Raw genomic sequence first — 24,164 nt, 5'->3', positions numbered from 1 at the left:
TGTCTACATACAATTTCATTCGCTTTTGTCCACCCCTCTCACCCCTCAAAGCCTAGGTCCACTCAACAGTTTTTTCTTTCAGGAAGAATACGAAACACATATTCCCTCATCTTACCTCTACAATACTTGTGCACATTTCATTCACTTTGGTCCATTTCTTGTTGTCTTTCTTGCGTAAACTTTGAAATTTTTGAGTGGGAGCTTTTGCCCCCTAAAACCATTTATCCACGGAAAATATAAAACACATATTCGTTTATTTTTGCGTATTGTTCATACAAAATGTTTCGTTCAAATTCTTCATGTCTTTGCAAACATCTGACATACTGTTAATAGCATTTTTGATATTTCGTGATCAAAGGTTTGAAGGGTCAGTGCCCCACCTAACCGTTTCTTACAGGAAGATACGAAACTCGTATTCCCTCAGTTTATATCTGCAATATTTGTGCAAAACTTCATTCACTTTGATTCACTTCTTACTTTCGCGAGTCAACTTTAAAAATTTGGGGGTGGGCTCTTTAGCCACCTAAAACCGTTTTTCCGCAGAAAATAAAAAAAAACAGTATTCGTTTAGTTTTGGCCTATTGTCCATACACAAAGTTATGTTGCAATTCTTCATGTCCTTTATACACATCTGACATACTGTTATTAGCACTTTCAATATTTCGTGATCAAAGGTTTGGAGGGGTCGGTACCCAAACACCCCTTTTTTCCAGGAATATACTTACCCGTATTCCCTCATTTTATGTCTACAAAATCTGTGTACGACTTCACTCACTTTGGTTCATTCTTTTTGCCTTTCGGGTGTCAACTTTCAAAATATTTGGTGGGGGATTTTGCCCCCTAAAACCGACTTTCTCCAGAAAGTAAAAGACAGTATATGTTTATTTTTTACGTATTGTCCATGCACAAAGTTATGTTGAAATTCCTCATGTCCTTAACACACATCTGAAATACCATTACTAGCACTTTTAATTTTTCGTGATCAAAGATTTGGATGGTTCGGTGCCCCACCCAACCATTTTCTGAAGGAAAAAACGAAACTCGTATAATCATTTCACGTCTACGATGTCTGTGCAAATTACATTCACCTTGGTTCACTTCCTTTTAGCACTCAGCATCAACTTTCAAAATTTTGGGGTGAGTTTGTCTGCAACCTAAAAACCGTTTCTCCGCCCAAAATAAAAAACTGTATGCGTTTATATTTGGTGTTTTGTCCATACACAAAATTATGTTGCAATTCCTCATTTCCTTTACACACACTTCTAACGTGCTGTTACTAGTACTTTCGGTATTTCGTGATCAAAGGTTTGGAGGGGTCGGTGCCCCAAACAACCCTTTTTCCCAGGAATATACTAAACCCGTATTCCCTCATTTTATGTCTACAATACCTGTGCACAACTTTATTCACTTTGGTTCATTACTTTCTGCCTTTCGGGCGTCAACATTCAAAATTTTGGGTAGGGGCTTTTGCGCCCTAAAACAGTTTTTTAAGTTAATAAGCAGTACTTGTTTATTTTTTGCGTATTGTCCATACACAAAGTTTCGTTGCAAGTCTTCATGTGCTTTACACACATCTGACATACTGTTACTAGCACTTTCGACTATTCGTGGTCAAAGGTTTGTAGGGTTTTTTGCCCCACCCAGCCCGTTTTTGCAGGAGTATACGAAACCCGTTTTTTGTATTTTACATCTACAATATCTGTGCACAATTTAATTCACTTTGGTTCAGTTGTTTTTGCCTTTCGGGTGTCATCTTTCAAAATTTTGTGTTGGGGATTTTGCCCCTAAAATGTTTTTTTCCGCAGAACATAAAAAACCCGTTTTCATTTATTTTTGCGTATTGTCCAGACACAAAATTTTGTTGCAATTCTCCATGTCCTTTACAAACATCTGACATAGTGTTACTAGGACTTTTGATATTTTGTGGTCAATGTTTGGAGGGGTTCGTGCCCACCCAACAGCTTTTTCGAGGAAAATACGAAATCCTTTTTTTTTTGTCATTTTACGTCTACAATATCTGTCCAAATATCGTTTACTTCGGTTCACTCCTTTTTGCCTTTTCGGAGTCAATTTTCAAAATTTTGAGTTGGGGCTTTTGCCCCCTACAGCCGTTTTTCTGCAGAAAATAAAATAAGGTATTCGGTTGTTTTTTCGTATTGTCCATACGTAAAGTTTTGCTGCAATTCTTCATGTTCTTTACACACATCTGACATTCTGCTACCACCACTTTTGATGTTTCGTGATCAAATATTTGGACAGTCCCATGCCCCACCCAACCGTTTTATCATTGAAATATGAAACCCGTTTTCCTTCATTTTACGTGTGCAATATCTATGCAAATTTTACTCATTTCGGTTCAGTTGTTCTTGCCTTTCGGGTGTCGACTTTTAAAATTTTGATTGGGGCTTTTATATTAAACCTTTGCATTATATAACTCTTTTTTTATGAGATTCTTTTTTGGAGGCGAAAGAGAGAAATAGTTTCCGCTCATATCTGTTTCTTGCCATTCATCTTTTTTGAACTGCTTAAGTGAGAACATTTTGTAACTTTTGATGTCATCCAACTCCGTCACGATAATAAAATTGACATTGTTAAAGATTTCTTTTATTCTCTTATTTGCAGTTTGCCACACTGATATATTTTTTACAAATTGAGGTTTGGTCGAATTCGCCTTTCGAGGTTTGGTCGAATTCGCCAAATTGAGGCCTTTCGAATTCGCAACCAACCGAAGCGCTGAGCTTTTTTTCGGTTGCCTGATATTGCAGGAAAAGGAGAATAGCAGGTGTTAATTCACTTTTGGAGTCGTGTATACATTGCATACGATATTGAAACGATGTTATAGCCGGAAAATGAGAATGGTGAGAGGAAACATTAAATAGCCCTGATTTCTAGCAGACATACATGTTCATACTGTATGAGTAAATCTTTGGATGATCCATGCAAATTTTGCGGTGATAAAAATGGAAATCTATCGTTTTCTTTTAAAACAATGGATGACTTCATTAAACATGTTTTAATGGCCTGTCCAATGTTTCAGCGCATAGTAATTTTAGCGCATAATTCTGGGCGTTTTGATTGTATTTTCTGCTTCAGAAATCTAACTGAGAAGCAACATGTTGGTCCTGATGTTCTGATACAGGGTCAAAAATATTTTGTATGAATATTGCAAATATTCTTCTTCCGTGACAATTATTTGTTCCTTGCATGCAAACTAAGTAAACTCCCGAAAACTTTAGGCCTATGAGGAAACTTGAAGAAGGGAGATTTTCCATATTTATTTAACACTTTAGAAAATCAAAATTATGTAGGTCCGGTTCCCGCTATTGAATATTTTGTCCCTGACCCGCGAAGCACGGAAGAGAGACAACTAATCGCCTGGCACCAAGAATGTGCTGCAAGTGGCGAGGAGTAATATCTCCAAAAGGAAATGTTGGCTTACTGTGAAAATGATGTTAGAATTCTTATAGATGCTATAATCAAATTTAATAACATCATAGAAGAGAAAACGAATGGTCTCAATGTTTTATTGCTTGTTCCACGGTTGCAGGGTTAAGTATGAAAACGTACCGTACTCTGTACTTACCGGAGAATACCATTGCTGTAAGTTATTTGAACATAATGAGAGACAAAGTGAAAATGCACTCTTGTGGTTAAAATATGTTGAACATCAATTTGGTAGGAATATCTAGTACTGTGGTACTGGTCCAGAGGTACCCTTCGGTAAATACAAGGTTGACGTATATGATCCAAGTACGAATACAGCGTATGAATTTTATGGGTGTTATTTCCACGGGTGTGTTTCATGTGTTCTTAATAACCGCGATGAAATCATTAATGGTTCTCAGAATCCTTGCGATACGTATGCAAGACGGTACGAACAAACCATGAGACGTCGAGAATACATTCAAAATGGTGGTGTAAAGTTACACGAGATCTGGGAATGTACTTGGGACAATATGGTGAAGACAGATAAAGATTTACAAAAGTTCATTAAAGAACATTGTACTCATCTACCGGATCCGATTGTTCCAAGAATGGCGTATCAAGGTGGACGTACCGAAGTCTTTCGAGTATACGTTAATTGCAAGGATAATGAGATAATTCGTGATTTCGATATTACATCTGTATTTCCTTTTCTAATGGCACGTAGACCAATGCCGATTGGAATGCCTAAGATTCACAGGGGGCCGAATTTTCCAGAAGTGGAAAATACTCATGGGCTAGCTAGTGAAATGTACTATTATGCTCCAAAAAATATGTATTTTCCTATTCTCTTATATGTGGCTGGTGGACGATTACTTTTTGGACTGTGCCGGACATGTATGGATGAAGAAGTAATGAAGTTGTAGGGGAATGTACACATGAATAAATGGATCGCGCAATAACAAGTACATTTTGTACTCTAGAGCTACACCTTGCTCTTAAAAAGGTTATAATATCATCGATATTCATGATATTTGGGAGTTCGAACTCATGGATCCAGAAGAAGGGAATTCAGGTAGTCTGTTCCGGAATTACGTAAACTCCTTTCTTCAAATAAAACAGGAAGCCTCACGTTCTCCTGCTCCTTGCATAAGCGAAGAAGACAAAAAGAAATATATCGATGAATATTATACCCATGAAGGCATTAAATTAAATTATGATAATATAAGGAAGAACCCGGGATTGCGCGCTATAGCGAAATTATACCTTAATTCGTTGTATGGGAAATGGGGTCAGCGCCCGGACACGATGAAGTGTACAATCCTCAACAACTCAGAGGAGTTTCTTAGGTACCTTTCATCGGCAAGATATGAAGTTCATTCAGTGATTCCAGTCGGTGATAGGCGTTTACTAATGGACACACCCCGTTTTCCAATGTCGTCTTGGCGGCATTTATTACTTCGTGGGCCAGACTTAAACTTTATGACCTTTTGACTGCTGTAGGACCTGAACGTACACTTTACTGTGATACAGACAGTATTATGTTTTTGCAACGGAAAGATGAGAAACCCGTGTTACAGTTGGGTAATTATCTTGCGGATTTAACAGATGAAATAGATGAAGATTGGGAATTTATCACTCTGATTGCTTTAGGACCTAAAAATCATTGTATGAGCCTTTGAAATGCCTCAGGGGAATTTCGTCACATTTACATAATTCGGGGGATAATACTTAACCACAGAACCTCTGAAAAATTAATTTTGAGAGCTTCTATGCGTTAGTGCGAGAAGAAATTGAATCTGTAGTAATAGAAAATCCTACAAGTATTATCCGGAAACGTGGATTCCAAATCTTTTTAAGACGTGAAACCAAAACACACCGTATGGTTAACAAAAAAACGTAAACGTATTGATGATAAAGACGATATTCTTTTACATGACGTACAAAAGACTAGGACCATACCATACGGTTACCAAGACACTTAAAGTTTGACCGTCGAACGCCAAATGCATATCTTTGACGGATCGCTTCATATTGAAGCTCGTTGTTAAATAATTGCTATGCAAACTCGTCGTTAAAATTCATATTGAAGCTCGTTGTTAAATAATTGCTACGCAAACTCGTCGTTAAAATTCATATTGAAGATCGTTGTTAAATAATTGCTATACAATTTTAATTCGATCGCTTCATATTGAAGCTCATAAGAACAGCTATGCTGTGATCATATTAATATTCTAGTCATTTTTAATAGTCTAGTCATTTCAAGCTTTAATATTTATTCTTGTTCGATCGCTTCATTACAAGCTCGGTGTTAAATGTTTGAGTGTGTGCGAATGTATAAAAAGATGATCTTTCTATTCCATGCATTCATTTGATAACGAGATGTTAAAGTTTAATTATCCCTCTACCATTTTAATTGCTGGTCCTTCAAGGTCTGGTAAAACTTGTTTTGTAAATCGTTTACTTCATGAACGTGAACATTTGTTTACTACAACATTTCGGTTGTAGTAAATGTTGGAATGGTGATGAAATTAAAGGAATATTTTATGCACAAGAATTACAAAAAGTAATAATTAATTAAAACAAAATTTATTTAATTGAAAAAGTACTTAAACGAAAAAAGAGGTGGATTTATGTAAAGTAGTTAGGATATCCGTCAAGTATGAATTCATCGATTAAAGCGAAATCTGTTCAGTCTTCAAAATGAATTCAACATTTCAACACGACTTTTACGTTACTCATCCTTCAAATGCAAGTAGTAAACTTTTTGATTCTAGAACAGCATCGTATACTGTAAAACTTGCACAAGCTATTGATTTAAGGGATGTGAATGGGGTGTTTCATTAACACAAATTAATATTCCGTGGAGTTTTTATAATGTAGGTGAAAACAAAAAATTATCATAAATACTGTAATTGATGGTAAGCATGAACGTCACGAAATTAATATAGTACCAGGATATTATTCTTCTGTAAAAAGTATTTTAGATATGAAACCTGAAAATGTACGTATGATAAAACATCATAAAAATAATAATCAAGTATTTATATCACATATTTTAAAATCATGCGGTCAAAGTATGATTGGTATTACAAAAGGATTGCAACACATTTTAGGCTTTATTAATGAACATTCAACAGATTTTTCTCCTGTTGTATACTTAAAACCACCTAACACACAAGAAAGAATACTGTCACGTGGAAAATTCCCGTGCAATTTAGATTATAATATTCCAACTGAAGTAAATGTTTGTGTTGATCTTGTAAAACAACAAGACGTTGGACCTTTACTTCGAAAACTTAATGTTTATGATGAAGAGCATGCACACATCAAATGTTTTCTATTTCACACACCACACTATGTTAAAGTAGAGAAAAAGTATTTTGACATGATAGAAGTAAACTTAAAAGATGCACAAAGGCCAACTACCATTTCAATTTGGAACTTCAAACTTTACACTACACTTTAAGCAGAACGTTTGAAATGCTAGTACTGATGTATATCCAAAAGATACTCCGTCACATTTTATTAATCAATTAAATAATACTATTCGATTATCTGAATCCTATTGGTGTGTTGGTTTAAGTGAAATACACATTCCACTAACATGTCATAATGTTATCGATGGTGAAAACGTTGTTTGGTTTACATTAAAAGATGGGGAACCTCAGAAAAGTAAAATCACACCGGGATATCGCGTGCCATTTAATCGAAGAATTAAATAAAGTTTCCAAATTCATAAGATTTAATGTGTCAAATACAGTATTCGCAGATTGTGATCAACGTGTTAATTCACTTACATTGCCACCAATATTGGCTTTACAATTAGGATTTCCCGGAAATAAAGATCTTGTTTTACATAAACGTGGATTTAAACAACCTTACGTTGATATTGGTAATCCACTAGGGATGGCCACAAAGTTCCGGTTCCGGTTGAACCGGTACCACGAGGAACCAGTTCTCGGAGATCCGGTAGTCAGAACCTGTTCTGGAACCGGTTCTGGATCTGGATCCGAAAACCCGATTTCAAAACCAGATCTTAGGAAACGGTTTCCGACCTGGATCCGAAAACCCGGTTCCCGAAACGGATCTTAGGAACTGGTTCCAGATCTGGATCTGAAAACTCGGTTCCAGAACCGGATCTTGGGATCCGGGTCCAGACCTGGGTCCGAAAGCCTTCAAAGACCCGTAAAAGAGGCACAAAGTTCAGCTTCAAAACACTGCAAAAAGGACCATGCTCTTGTGCCCTCCCCGCCCAGACCCGCTTGTCCCCCAGAAAAAAATTTTGTCCACCAGTGCGTGTTTAGCCAAATGAGTTGGCCAGAGTGCCTGTTTAGCCACTGAGTTTGCCAGTTACCCATTTTATTTAGCCAAAGGAGACAAGCGGCCGCCGCCTGGGCGCCTGCCTGTCGCTTCCACCGTTTCATCTAGCACAGTGTTCACAGCCTGCCAACAGCTCGTTTTTTTAGCGTAGGGATAGTAACAAAGTTTCGGATCCAGCGGAACCGATTCCAGACCTGGATCCGAAAACCCGGTTCCAGAACCGTATCTTGGAAACCGGTTCCAGACCTGCATACGAAAAACCGGTTCCGGAACCGGATATTCTAGAACCGGATGCGTTCACACCCGAAAACCGGTTCCACCAGGAACCGGTTCTGGCCATCCGTAGGGGAGACCGGGTATGGTTGTAACACGTTTTGGTTGTAACAAAGCGAGTAGTTTCTATGCTAATCACTAGATGTGGTTCATGTTCCGGTCAAAACACAAGCCCTTCATGCACGTTCAGTCACTGTTTTGTGTGAGGTAACGCGTGTTCGTCTTGAAGTTATCGCGGTTTTGGCGTTTTTTGGGTAGGTAAGTAAATTTTCTATATCCCTGAAAATATGTAATATTACAATATGTGTACGAAACATTTAGATAATTTGAATAAAATATTAAAAACGATATTAATGAGTATTTGTTTACGCACTGAAACCAAACACAGAATCAACACAATTTTGCAAGTACTCTAACAAAGATGGCTACCGCAGTATGAGGTTGGTTGTAACAAAAAAAATGGGTCTGGTTGTAACGCTGTTACAACCAGCCCCCACAGAGTAAAACAATGCATATGTAATTAAGTTTGTATTATTTACTTGAAAATTGTTTACCTAAATAGTGATTCTGTTACATGAACATTGTTTTCCCTCTCTCTCTTTCGTTCTTTGAAAAGTATTTCAATTCTCTTATAAAAGTCATGTAGCTACTTAACGACACACAACAGCGTAATGTTTGCTAGGTATCCGCTGCTATAAAGGATACTGGTTTTACCTTTCTATTGAAGCAGATGTAATTTTAATCTGTAATAGTGAAATATATATCGTTCATCTTGTCATCTGATGAAGACAGTGATAACGCAATTTGCCTAGTTTGTTGTGAATTACTTTCCAAAAGTGCGCCAAGAGAGAAAAGAATTCAATGTAATTTTTGTCGTGCAGGGCTCATTTTGTCTGCACCACGGTGACGGTGAATACAAATGTCACAACTGTGATTCAAATGATTCAATGTAGGTAAAAGTAAAAGTAGACTAGGTAACTGAAAGTGTAAATTTGAGTGTCGAAGTGCATAGGGCACTAGAGCAGATGTAGATGTCGAAATGTACATGTGCATAGGGTCTAGTACTAAGTTTCATAGTATGGTTATTATAACAAATGATCTGTTGACATTTTTAAGTTAAAAGAAATATGTCAAGGTTAGTTCGGGTTACATTTCTTTAGGTAAACCTGATATGTAAAAGCAAAGTAAACCTAAATATATCATACAATTCTGTTCATTCATCAAACTATTAGCTATTTTATTGTATGTATACTGTAAACTGTAGACCTAGCTATCCATTTGCTGCTAACAGTAAGATATATTTCCAATGTGAAAAGAGAGTTACATATATACAGTAAAAAAGCACAATACTTTCATTAGTCATACAGTTCTCTAACGTATTCTATGTCACTCTCTGAACCTGTAACAGAGGAACATATTAAATATCGATCTTATAATCTAATTTTGTGTTAATATTGTAATATATGTAATAGCAATGTATCCACTTACCAAAGATACAGTGCGTTACAACGAACCCCAATCACTGTTACAACCAACCTCAACGTCGGGGTTGGTTGTAACATTTGAATAGCCTTTGTTTTTCCACTATATCTCAGCAAATACTTTACATTATCTGATATTTGCTAGGTATTTTGAGAGAAGGATGTCCAAACTTCCGATCACGTGCAAAAATTTGTATTTTTTTTTCAATTGGAGTCTAGTTATGGATAAAAATGTAAAAAGTGTTACAACCATACCCGGTCTCCCCTATTATCCACATCAAATTTTTGTGTATAGTGGTATTGTACAATATGAATATTTAGGTGATACCAAAGCACCATTATTACGTATTGTAACAATTTGCAATGTGAAATACGGAAAAGTGCAAAGAATTACATTTCAAGATATTCATTATTTACCAGTTTCAAAATTTTGTTTTAACAATATCGAAGTACTACCAAAGGACCATGCAGGACGAAATTTGCCATTTCGTTCCGGGACATTGACGGTAACACTTCATTTTAAACGCGCTGCTCCTAAGTAAAAAAAAATGAAATCTAGACGTATATGTTATCAACGTGGTCGTGGAATACCCTATTTTTCAGGAACAGTTTATCAACGTGGACACGGTATCGGTAGTTTCTTTAAGGGTTTAGCACGTATTACATTACCATTTCTTAAACAAGGTGCAAAAGCATTAGGTCGCCAAGCATTACAAACAGGTATAAAAGTTCAGGCGATGTATTGCAAAACCGTCCAATAAAAGAATCCGTTCGCGCACGTGTAAAAGAGGCTGGTGAAACATTAAAGACAAAAGCTCTTAATAAAGTTGATCAGTTACTATCTGGTAGCGGTAAGAGACGGCCACGAAAACGTAAAGCTCCTGTAATACTTATTGGACCACCAATCAAACTTAAACGTCCTGTTAAACATAAAATAAAAAGAAGACAGACTAAAGATATATTTTCATAATGGCTTTACTTAATTCAAATAGCCATGAGTGTTATACTTCAGAACTTGACTCATTTTCCGTTCCAATGACACAAACTGCTATAGAAGCAACTTCTCATGTGGAATATCGTCCTATTTCTACACTAACTACAGGACCTATTGAATTTGTCATTCCTGGTGAAACAGGTGAATTTATTCATCCTGCTTATCTTTATCTTTATGTACGTTGTAAAATTACAAAATCAAATGGTAATAATTTAGATGCAAACGATGTAGTTGTACCAGTAAATAACTTTTTACATTCATTATTTAGTCAAGTTGATATTTCATTAAATGATTAATTGATTAGTTCATCATCTGGATCTTATCCTTATCGCGCATATATTGAAACCTTGTTAAATTATTCAAACGATGCTTCGCAAACACATCTTACATCTTCTTTATGGTACAAAGATGCCGCAAAACAATTTAATACATTAGATGAAACAAATATAGGATTTAATAAACGTGCTGCTTTTGTTAAGAATAGCGCACCATTTGAAATGTATGGACGTATTCATGTTGATATAGCAAGTTTAGGTCGTGTGTAGGGCTGTGCGATATCCGGTTTTGAATATCGAACTTCGATATTGACCAAATATCGAAAGTCGATCGATATATCGAATATCGAAATATCGAAGGTTTGATAATATATCGGTCGATAATATCGAAAAATATCGAAGTATCGAAATATCGAAAAATCTAAATATCGAAAAATATCGGAGTATCGAAAATATCGAAGTATCGAAAAATATCGAAGTATCGAAAAATATCAAAGAAAAAATGCTATGGATATTAGAAAGTAGGGCATGACAGTGTTTACTTTTAAGCTTTCGAGCCACTTTCAGGGCCAGTTCTAATAAAATGTCTCGATATCTCTTAACCGTCAGATAAGGCAACGGGATGATACAACCGATCACAGTACTAATGTGTTATTTTGGGTAAAGTGAGCGCTCAGCGCTACTGCCGCGACATCTTTCTAACTTATCTGACGGTTAAAGATATCAAGGGATTGTAGGACGGGCTCGCGGTAATAGAAATGCTGTTAGATTTATCTTCCCTTCCTTCACAAACACACTTCAAAGGGCACAAGAGAAGCAAAATATCACCGGATAGTCCAGTAAAAATAGGATTGAGAAAGGAACAAATTAGTAACAAGCTGAAAATTGGTATGGAAGTAGGGGGATGTGTCAGGAATAACATACTAAAAGTCCCCTAAAATCCCACTGTAGCTTTTCCCGCAATTTTGAAAAATGTCCGCCATCTTTAGACGACGACAAGGAATTTATGGAAATCGTCACCCTTTATGTTTATTCCTCTAGCCACCGTTCTAATTATCACAAAGCCATGAATCATATATGGTTGGAAAGCTTGAAAGACAGAAAATCTAAGTAAATAACATATATGCCCATCGTGCTACATTTCTAGAAGAAGAGGAAGAAGAAAACAGCTTTTTTATTAGAAAAGATATATTTTCAGAAATCATGAGAAGTTTGCAACACTGACAGTTATTGCACACCAACGAAACAACACCAACAGATGTTCTTGATATTTATCTCAATCATAGCCAACAATGACACAAATCGGTGCAATACAAGCCGAGAAAAAAAATATAACTTATGTTACTTTCTGACCTCTTTGTACAAAAGTGCATAAGGTGACATACACTTTCACGGTTCTAGTCACCTTCTTTTATCACATAGGACCAAGAGCTATATATCACTGGAAATCTTAAGAAACGTAAATTCGAACGAGGTAACACTTATACTAATCAAGCCCAATTTGTGGAAGAAGCGCAAAACTCAAAATTTCGGGACAAAACGTGATTTTCGCAATAAATTCTTTAAAACTTGCAACACTGACAATTATCGTATGTTAACAAAACTCAGTTACCGTTTTCACTATCATCATTATTAATTTACTCTTAAAATGGCCAGCGTTTTTCCCAATGGAGTAAGCTTTTATGATACGTAGTTTTACATCACTTAAATATAGCACAAAAATCATTTATTGACAACATTAGAAAGTAGCAGAAATTGGTAGTCTCATAGTCATAGGAAATCGTAATTCACACAATAAAAATAACTCTCAACTACAATAGTCATTTGAATGTATTTTTTAAAAAATGTCTTGTTTATAACTAGAATGCAATTTTCCTCCTAGTATTCTTCAAATCAACTTAATATTTACATTACACGTTAGTATGCACTTTAAGAACATTCGAACTTATTTTATTAGAAATCGATGAGGTTATCATTATCTCGTTCATCTCTATGGTCTTCATCATTTGGTTTTGCATTCATGCATCCAATTCGTCGACACTGACATAAATTAGAGCACACAATTCCTGCTTTAAGACAACCGTACATGCTTTCACAGTCCTTTTTACAGTTACATGATATTACACGGAGCGGGTTCCTTGGTCATTCTTGCTGGTACGAGGATACCTCGTAATGTTGTCCATTCATATTCAGGCGCTCGCATATCATTGAGCAATACCTGGGCTCAAAAAACGTACAGTCAAAGAATGAATGGAATATACCACTTTTAACGTACACACGCAAAGGTAATGGTCTTTCGGATTTAATCATTGAAGATATAAGATACCTTCGTGTTCTGAATATCCAAACTGAAATCCACCTTCTGTACGATGTAACATGGATGATTCTCAAGTGGTTGAAGACACCAACTTGCCCGAATTGGAATGGATTTTTGCAGCTGGTGACAAGCAACAACTATAAGTACCAAGCATATTAAGTAGTAAAACAACCTTTCATCAATCTTCAGCCAATAAGCATGGATGCTGTATACTCGGCGCTTATGTTTGCCAGCAAAGAATGTGCAGAAAAGAAGCAAAAAAGCGTGCTTAGTCACGTTGTATCAACCTTTGTACTCTAAAACATGTGACATTGTAGCAGCATGGAGAAATTCTGGTTAATTACCGTCAGTGATTCTTAGAATTGGGGGTTTTCCACACTATAATGTCATTTATGGAGACAGTTGCATATATAATGAAAGGTAGTGGCATTGAAGAACTTTGGTCTTGTGTGTATGCTAGTGACTCCATGCCACAGATAAAGCCAGGCCATTCTTATTGCTCGTGCTTTGCGAGCTTATTTTTTTGAAACACAGTTAGCAATTGCAATATATACTGTTTATTTAATGAATCAGACCTCACTGAGGAGTTTGAGCGTCAATTGCGAGATGTTTGTATTCCTCTGATGACTGAAGAAGATATCGATACTGATGTAGTGGTTCAACATTCAAACATAGTCAATCGAGATTTCAAATGACCTGAAGTTATTCATTGACGCTGCTGCAGAAACAAGCCGTATCTCTAAGTTATTCGCTCTGTACTTTCAGCTTGTAGAAATTATGCGTCTTTCAGTTCGAAAGAACTGGAGACTTGAATCTTCATCTTCACTGCATGTGAGAAATGTTACCATACTTCTATGCAGCTGAGCATCTTTTGTATGCCAAGTACGCACATCTGTATTTACAAGAAATATTGCGGTTGGAGGATGAAATGGATCTTCATGAGTTCCAGCTATTTACAGGAGACGGTTACTTCACTATTCGTAGAAAAGATATATTTTGGAGTGGCATATGGTCTGATATTACGATTGAGCAGGTTTTAGCGAGAGCAATGAAGAGCAGCGGTGGACTGACCCATAGGAGAGGCATAACTGAAAAGATAATATCTATGTGTGTGTCAAGTATGCCAGCAGCGTGCCACTTACGAGAATGTCTTGAAAAATTATGAAACAAAGATAGGCAAGAACTTCACACTGGTCGGCATGTGGACCTGTACTAAAGCAGTCAATCGCGTGATATATTACATCTAAAGAAATTCTTGTGTTGGTTTTGCCAGTATTCTTCATTCCCTTCATATCCGGAGCTCGCGTCCCTAAGCACTGGCATGGTAGGTAATGAAATGGTCAACTGATAAATCTAAGAAAATCGGATTGGCTGCTATGGAAGGAATGTTTAGACGGACTTTTAGAAATGTGAAACTTAAACAAAAAGATGCGTATCCGTGATGAGCCACTGGCTGTAAACACCATACTTCAACTGAATCATATGAGTAGAAGTCCGAAAAAGAATTCCAGCAGTGTTTTGCTTACGAGCTTGCAACCTATTCACTTTCTCTTTTCACAGAAATGTCCATGAGGAAAACGAAAAAGTCCGCTTTGTACGACATGTTTGAATATCGGACAAATTTTAAAACTCAATTTGAAAACACTGTGTACGTTATAGATGGAAGCTGGCTTCTACATCATGTTGTTTGCCCACAATATGGAACATACCTTGACGTACACAACTCGTATGTGTCCTAGGTAATCACAAACTCAGGAACGAAAGCAACAATTATTTTTTATGGGTATTGCACTGAAAACTGTACAAAAGTCGCTGAGCGGGAACAACGTGAGTCAAAGGTTCAATCAGCTTTGGTGTTATTCACAAATGAAACCACATTATTAACAAAAAAAAGATAAATTCTTAGGTAATTTCAAAAATAAGGATTGTTTCCACCCGTGAGTTGATGGTTCATTTGACACAAGCTGGAATTCAAACCCAGCAAGCAAGAAGTGATGCTGACGCACTTATAGCTAAAACTGCTGTAGCCAGGTCTTTAAATCCTTGTAAGCACGTCGTGATAATGTTGACATGATGTTGACGCGAGGATGTTAACGTTTTAATCATTTTGCTTGAACAAGGTAATAATCAGTACGACATCACATTTCGAAAGCTTGGAGGTCTACAAGACGTGAGTAAGGAATTTAGTACTAAGAAGTTGAAAGATACACAGGCAAATATACTAACTGGTTTGCTCAGCTACCATGCTTTAACTAGATGCGACACATCATGTGGTTTGTATCGACAGGGAAAGAAAAAGCCGTTCTGATTACTTCAAAAACGGGAAAATTTATGCCGATCACTTCAAGTTTTGAACCATGATAATGCTAGTGTACAATCTATGAAGCTGGCACATTATTTCTACTACCACACTACGATTCTCCAGCAATACTAACCTTACTGGATGAATTCCAGTATCATTCATACATAAGTGCAGTAAGTTGCTCCCCATTCAGAACGAAATACAATTGGCAAAATTGCCACCCACCACTGATGCTGCAAAACACCATATCATCAGGTTCAATTGTACCGTGGAAACGATTTGGAGCGACTGAATATGGATGGACAACATTACGAGGTATCCTCGTACCAGCAAGAATGACCAAGGAACCCGCTCCGTGTAATATCATGTAACTGTAAAAAGGACTGTGAAAGCATGTACGGTTGTCTTAAAGCAGGAATTGTGTGCTCTAATTTATGTCAGTGTCGACGAATTGGATGCATGAATGTAAAACCAAATGATGAAGACCATAGAGATGAACGAGATAATGATAACCTCATCGATTTCTAATAAAATAAGTTCGAATGTTCTTAAAGTGCATACTAACGTGTAATGTAAATATTAAGTTGATTTGAAGAATACTAGGAGGAAAATTGCATTCTAGTTATAAACAAGACATTTTTTAAAAAATACATTCAAATGACTATTGTAGTTGAGAGTTATTTTTATTGTGTGAATTACGATTTTTCTATGACTATGAGACTACCAATTTCTGCTACTTTCTAATGCTGTCAATAAATGATTTTTGTGCTATATTTAAGTGATGTAAAACTACGTATCATAAAAGCTTACTCCATTGGGAAAAACGCTGGCCATTTTAAGAGTAAATTAATAATGATGATAGTGAAAACGGTAACTGAGTTTTGTTAACATACGATAATTGTCAGTGTTGCAAGTTTTAAAGAATTTATTGCGAAAATCACGTTTTGTCCCGAAATTTTGAGTTTTGCGCTTCTTCCACAAGTTGGGCTTGATTAGTATAAGTGTTACCTCGTTCGAATTTACGTTTCTTAAGATTTCTAGTGATATATAGTTCTTGGTCCTATGTGATAAAAGAAGGTGACTAGAACCGTGAAAGTGTATGTCACCTTATGCACTTTTGTACAAAGAGGTCAGAAAGTAACATAATTTATATTTTGTTCTCGGCTTGTATTGCACCGATTTGTGTCATTGTTGGCTATGATTAAGATAAATATCAAGGACATCTGTTGGTGTTGTTTCGTTGGTGTGCAATAACTGTCAGTGTTGCAAACTTCTCATGATTTCTGAAAATACATCTTTTTTAAATAAAAAAGCTGTTTTCTTCTTCCTCTTCTTCTAGAAATGTAGCACGATGGGCATATATGTTATTTACTTAGATTTTCTGTCTTTCAAGCTTTCCAACCATATATGATTCATGGCTTTGTGATAATTAGAACGGTGGCTAGAGGAATAAACATAAAGGGTGACGATTTCCATAAATTCCTTGTCGTCGTCTAAAGATGGCGGACATTTTTCAAAATTGCGGGAAAAGCTACAGTGGGATTTTAGGGGACTTTTAGTATGTTATTCCTGACACATCCCCCTACTTCCATACCAATTTTCAGCTTGTTACTAATTTGTTCCTTTCTTGGCAGAAAAATGGGCTATCTTTACTGGACTAGGAGTGGAGAACTGCATTTGTTAAACCTTTAATTCTTTAGTAGGGTGATTGTTTACTGATAACGAGAATCGATTCTTTTGAAACTACAGCAGTACTACTAAAAAGAGACTCGTTTGTTTCTCGTTTTTTTACTTATTTTTTTCTCTCGACCACGATGAAAGAATATGTAATAAAAGCACTGGGTATTTAAAGTCCAAATTGTTTCTTGGCTCTTTTTTCTTGTTCTTGCACAAAAAAGTCATGAAACAAACTCTCTTTTACCTCCTCCACGTGATAAAAACTTTTGCTTTTCTTCCACATAAATATATGAAATAAACCTCTCTACCTTCCTTAACAAATGCAATACCGCATCTGATTGACTTTTTGTTAGGGTTTTTTAAATCAATTAAGGTAAACTCTTGCTTTAATCAATCTAACAATATCAATATTAACATCCACTTTCTCTGACTTTACTCTCTATAAAAACCATACAACATTATTCTGACTCAAAATCTACACTAACTACAATCAACTTGAGTCCCTCCAAACCACATAAACAACTAACTAGATATATTCCAAGTTATATAGCAACCATTCTCACTTCTTCTTCTACCTCTCTCTTTTTACGGTACAGTACAAACACTAAAATACTTTCCGCCCTAAAGTCTAACTCAAGCCTATCCTCATTTCGTACACTAAGCCTCATTTTAGCTTATACCCCTAACACTTTTATACTTGTTAAATTCACGACGAAAAAAAGTGCCGGGGTCCTTCATGGTTATCAGCATTTCGAGGCACCCGCTGTATTTAAGCACTGCTTGTCTTTAGCCTTATGGAGGGGAGAGACAAATTTTACATTTGCAGCAAAGGTGGAAACCTCTCTCTATGAAGCAAACCAATATCATTACTATTCTTTGCCACATAGGGCATTTTGCTTCTGTGTGGGAAATTTCAAAGGTCAGAGATAAGGGTTATACAACTAAGACATGTGGATTACAATACAACTTCAGAATCCGGTTTAACATTTTGGCTTTCAAATCGATTGTTGTATGATTTAATTTGTCTCTGCCAACTTGATTAAAGGCCACCTAATGCAAAACAGTGATTTTTTAATGTACAAATTGTTTGTTGGCGCCTACACTTTTGTTTCTTCATTTTAAAGAAGAAAGTGCTATCAAACGGCTCCTACCCCCCCCCCCCCCAAGATAAGAACTATTATTTTTCTTCCAGATAGATGTATCAAGTAAGAGTTTCTGAAAATCAAAATCTTGCAAAAAGAATCCAGTGCTTTCGCTAATTTTCTCCCTCGTAAATTTGGTAACCGTGACAATCTTCTCTGTGATTGTTGTTGGATCTCACACAGTTGTGTTGTGACTGAAATGCCATACCAGTAGTTACTATTTGGAACGAGAGGCAGGGATCATAAAAATGGCTGAAGAAAACGCAGATTGTAGTAGTTCAACAGGAAAAAGAAATGTATCTCTGTGGAAATATTTTGAAAAATGGACAGATACTAAATATGGTGGGCCTTGTGTGCGATGTTCAAAATGTTTAGTGACTGTGTCTCACAAATGTGAAAATACTTCTAACATGAAGTCACACCTGCGTGTACATCACCCGCGCCAATATTCTGAGCTTCAAAAAGCGAATCGGTTAATTCTGGATGTATCTGCTGAAGATGAAGTCTCTTCTGGAGATCCAGATTGTTCAGAAAGAGAACAGCAGGGTGCACATTTGAGGTATGAATAATTTACTTTCATATATATATATATATATATATATATATATATATATATATATATATATATATTGTTATATATTTCTTATGTTTTCATCGTAGTGTGTTACAAAAGCTTTTCTCATTCTCGATCATAAGCACATTGCGTGACCACCCTGACTTTAACTGATTGCTCTAGGATTAATTTACATATCAGATGATGTAAATGAAATGAAATGAAATCTTTGAGTTTTACGTCCCACGGTTATGCCGATTAGGCTAAAGGAGACGGTGATAATGAGAGTTGAGTGAAATGGTGGAATGAAGAAAGTGGGAGGAAACGGGAGAACCCCGAGAAAACCCACGAGCACGGTGTTTGTCCACCACAAAGTTCACTTGGCGGGGGCTGGGATCGAACCCGGGACCCCAAGCACCAGAGGTGAACGCTCTACCACTGAGCCACCGCGCCCCCCCCCCATATCAGATGATGTCTAGAAAAGTACTGTCTTTGTCGTTGATCCATCGCATGCGTTAATAATCAAGACAACATATCAATATAGTCCAATCACGATTGGTTGTCAACATAAACGGTTTCTTTACCATTTCTGAATGCATAAGGTGTACAGAAGTTAACCAGCAATGCATTGCCTGCGGTGTTCAGATATCTATGATGTTTCATTCCTGTCAAATCGTTTAATACAGGACAAAGGTATGCATGGTGTACCTCCGGATTACCTCCAGATATTAATGGAAAGCACACGGATAATGTACATTAAAACGGATAATACAAACAAAACATACATAGAATTGGCAGAACCATCTGAAGTAAATCTTGTTACGTTCCATAACTTTTCTGGTATTCTGCAAAAAAAAAAAAAATATATTATTTCATTCGTTTATTTATGTAGTTATTTATTGAGCGCTTTTATTTATTTATTGACATTTTACTTACTTTTATCTGAATTTGCTGTTTTTCAATTACTTGCAAGGAAAACTATGTTCGTTTTCATGAATTTGATTTCTTTAAGAAGAGGGTTTCAAATTAAAAAGCTTGCCAACGAGGTAGGTATTTTTCATGGCACTGTCATAATTAAGGGAATTTCTAGGACCGTCAACGTAAAGGTATACGCTTTTCTTAAAATCACTGTTGGTTAACAACGAAAGGTCCGCGATTTTATAGTAGCATCAGTTTTATTCTTTGGGAACATGGTTACAAATTTTCCTTGAACTGTAGGTAATATAGAAATATATTTCCTAAAGGATCAGAGAGTGGTGGTGCATATGGAGGCCCTCTGGCTCCTCCCCTATTAGTTTCCTGTCACCGGCGGAAGTTAGCCAAAAAAAAAAAAAAAAAAAAATGAAAACTAAAAAGACTACCTAAAGGCGAGAGAAATGGTGCTCCCTCGAAACGTTATGTGACAGCAGCAGTAGTAAAATAGAGAGTGGATAATGTTCCATTTCATTTTCATGCTGAGAATAGTCGAAATATTAATTTATAGTCTGATTTCCATCGAGTAACACAGCCAGTCGCTACAAGATCAGTATAACCTTTTGACTTTGTATTTAAATTGATAGACTTGTACATTGGCACACATGTGGTAGCGACTATATTTTCATTGTTTTGGTTAGAATAGTGTTGATCACTGATCAGTAGGTGATGCTTGCTGATGTCTTGAAAATAATGTATAAGACTATTTGCAGATCAGATTCTGGACAATAATTTGTTACATGTTATCAGTTTCCTCCACTCCAAAAGGGCCCCGCAAAAGAATTCGGACAAAAATGAACAGTAAAGTAGTGAAGCGTTATTATGTCCAAATTATAGGGGGTACCTAGCCACATTATACGTTCCTTCGATTTCTGCTCCTTTGCTGTGGTTTGGCTATGAGAAAAGTTTTTAAGACAAAATAAAATTGATGTTTAGCTTAAATTTGGAGTAATTGGCATTCGACTTTCCCGTTCATTTAGATCAAATTCGAAGTACAAAGTATTAGTGTAAGTCGGGACAGGGCTGAATATTTTACAAACTGCTTATGCGACAGAATGAAATCAAATACTATCAATGATGGGGCAAGGGAGAAACATTATGACGTTATGATCGTCATCTGCCATCTTTGTGGCGAACATATTGGATTCAACGTTATTTCAATTAAGAACATTGCCATGGGATATATCAAATGACACCCTCTTTTAACGAGAAATAGAATGGTGCAGTTCATTTTACAAATTGCTATAATTGTGTTTCAGCTACCTTAACCTACCATAACATGGTTAGTAAGTGAATCACGTTGCAGTTATCATAAAACGAATTGCTCTATTCGATTTTTCATTAAAAGAGAATGTCATTTGATATATTACATGACAATGTTCTTATTTGAAATAACGTTGAATCCAATATGGTCACCACCAAGATGGCGTACGACGACCGTAACTCGTCTTAATGTTTCTCCCTTGTCCCACCATTGATACCATTTGACTTCATTCTGTTGCATAAGCAGTTCGTAAAATATTCAGCTCAGTATGTCGAATTTGATGGAAATGAACGGCAACTTCGAATGCCCATTATTCCAAATTTAAGCTAAACACCAATTTTATTTTTTCTTAAAAACATTCCCCACAGCTAAACAGCCAGGGGACAGCCAAACCACTGCAAAGCTGGAGAAATATAAGGAACTACAATGTGGCCAGAATCCCCCTATAATTTGGGCATAATAACGGTTTCACTATATCACTTCTCATTTTTAACCGAATTCTCTTGCGGGGTACTTTAATGTAGTAGAATTACAAGTAACATTTCCGAATCCCCTCCTCCTACCCAAATTCCAGCCTAAATATATTGTTTTATGAAAGATATATGCAGATTTAAACATGCATGTCGCAAAATTAATTATTTCCGTGCTTTGCTTGCAGAAAAAGTTCATCGTCTTGTTCTTCTGGTTCTCATCAATCAACTGTCAATCAAATGCGTAGGGCAGAGGATAGGAGTTCATTTCCACAGTTAAAAAAACGTACACTTCAACATTACCGACCACTGGACTCAAGAACACAGGAGAGGTGTACACGGGGCGTGGCCTATTTCATTGCTACAGAAATGCAACCATATAGTACTGTGGATAAGCCAGGTTTTCGTTACATGGTAAAATGTCTACAACCTGGTTTTGAATGTCCAGGGCGACGATCTATGACAGATACTTACATACCAAGACTTTATGAAGAAACAAAAAATCACGTAACAAGGTTAATGAAAGAAGCGAAGTCAGTAGCTTTAACTATTAACACATGGACCTCTGCTGCGAAAAATTCTTTCATCTCATTAACTTCACACTTTGTCAGTGACAACTGGGAACTACTAAGTGTGTGCCTTAATTGTTCACTCCTTGATATTGATCACACGGCAGTAAACCTAAAGGATGCCCTATTAAGTGCACTCGATGACTGGGGGATAGCTACAGCATCTGTTGTTGCCTTTACCACAGACAACGCAGCTAATATTCTTTCAGCAATGAAGTTAATGAAATTTAACCACATTAGCTGTTTCGGTCACACACTTCAAATAGGAATTGAAAAGGTCTTGAAAGAGGAACCACTATCTAGTGTGATCATTAAGTGTAAGAAGATACAGACAACACTTTCATTATCTTCCAAACTGAGAAGAGATTTCAAAAATGTCATGGAAAGTTTGAGCAAACAACCAAGACTACTTTCAGCAGCTGTACCTACTCGTTGGTGGTCCACTCTGCACCTTCTGGAAGCTGTAGAATCTCAGTACAGTGGGTTAGTGGAGCTCTTCAGTTCATTTTATAAGAGCAAATACACTGACATGCTGCTTGATCCCTCAGAGTTGAAACTGCTGAAGAAAGTTATAGCACTTCTGAAACCATTCGAGGAAATGTCACAGCTCATGAGTAAAGATTCATATGTCACAATAAGTGCAATCCTTCCACTTCTGTCGATAATTGAAGAATCTGGCGATGCGGAAGTGTCTGGTGGCTCAGCTGATGAAAATAGAAGTCCACCTGGCATCGAATTGGATGCAAGACCAACAGCTGAGGATCCATTGATACCAGAACTCAAGCAACATGTCCTTTCCGCTCTGAAGAAAAGGTACAGTGATGCAAGTGAAAATGAACCTTTTGTGCAAGTGAAAATGAAAATGAAGTTTTTGGACGTCCGTTTCAGAGAAAGTTACCTGAATGAAAACGAAATGTCTTCGGTGAGATCAGCAATAATTGACGAGCTTTCTCCAGATTCATCAGCCAATGAATCAAACACCATGGTGGTACTTCCGACACGTAAAAAGCGTTCAGAAAAACAACTGTCTGGATTTGAGGCAGTGTTTGCCAAAAGAAAGAAGAAGGAACACCAGTATCGGAAAACTCCTAAAGATGAAATTGCAGAAGAGATTGATCACTATCTAAAACTGCCACAGCCCTGTATGAATGACGATCCTCTTATTTGGTGGCGTAATCACCAGTCAGTTCTGCCACACTTGAGCAAACTCGCTAAAAAATATTTGTGTGTACCAGGTACCAGCGTTCCATCTGAGCGTGTTTTCAGTAGTGGAGGAAATGTTGTAACAGACAACCGTACTGCTCTTACTGGGTTTCATGCTGAGCAGTTGATTTTTCTTGCAATGAACAAAAAATTTGTTCCCCAGTGCTGAATGATTAAAGGTTTATTCAAGTAACAACAAATCCAATTGGATGTAAATAAGTTATCCAGTTCTAAACAAATATAAAATATGAGAAGTACATTTACATTAAAAGTCAAATATTCAAATGTTTAGATGTAAATCATCTACTCTAATTTAGGAATTTTTGAAAGGTTCAGAAATGTTAGTGAAAGATGAAAAAGAAATTGTGCTTTTAATTCAATACATTTTAAAACAGCATTGTACCTCGGTATTTAATATCATTAGTTGCGTTGATGTTCAATTGTTCTTGGTTATTTCAGAAATATTTGTTTTGCTGTATTTCTTAACCAATTGTACTGATAATGATAGTGCACATTATAATGTTAAGTCTGTGAAGGGCGTATCAGTATTCTCTGTGTCTTAATATATTTACTGTAAGTGAAGGCTGCAGCAGTGAATTATTGGGCCATTTTTAGAAATGTTATTAAGAAGAAATGATGGCATTTATTTGGGTATAACAAACTGCAATACAAACTAGACATGAAAGCATTTACTTATTTGTGAATTTTAGTCACCAGACAGAAAACAAATTTACACGGAAAAGAAAAAGAATGTTTCACCAAAACTTACTGTCCAAAAATAACATCTTGCCTATGACCGCTATTTTACATTACACGCTCACTATGCTTCTTCCTAAGGTAATTTATTATTCCTTGCAGCATATCTTGGGGAAATTCTTGCAACTTCATTCTGAATGCAACGTTTTAGTTCTGGAATTGTATGTGGT

General features: G+C 36.5%; 1 protein-coding gene across 1 annotated transcript; it reads left to right on the top strand.

The window, feature by feature from the left end:
- The first annotated feature begins 18,455 nt into the window (after positions 1-18,455).
- LOC145669954 (E3 SUMO-protein ligase ZBED1-like) lies at positions 18,456-23,407 on the top strand. The gene is made up of 2 exons (XM_081738296.1): positions 18,456-18,766; positions 21,655-23,407. The coding sequence occupies exons 1-2, from the start codon at positions 18,456-18,458 to the stop codon at positions 23,405-23,407; spliced, it is 2,064 nt and encodes a 687-aa protein (XP_081594422.1).
- Positions 23,408-24,164: the final 757 nt, after the last annotated feature.

Source organism: Thermobia domestica, chromosome 14, assembly GCF_964235325.1.
Source record: "Thermobia domestica chromosome 14, izTheDome1.hap1.1, whole genome shotgun sequence".
In the NCBI taxonomy this organism is placed as follows: domain Eukaryota; kingdom Metazoa; phylum Arthropoda; class Insecta; order Zygentoma; family Lepismatidae; genus Thermobia; species Thermobia domestica.
Note: the sequence above shows the minus strand (reverse complement) of the source record. Positions and strands in the feature narration are given on the sequence as shown.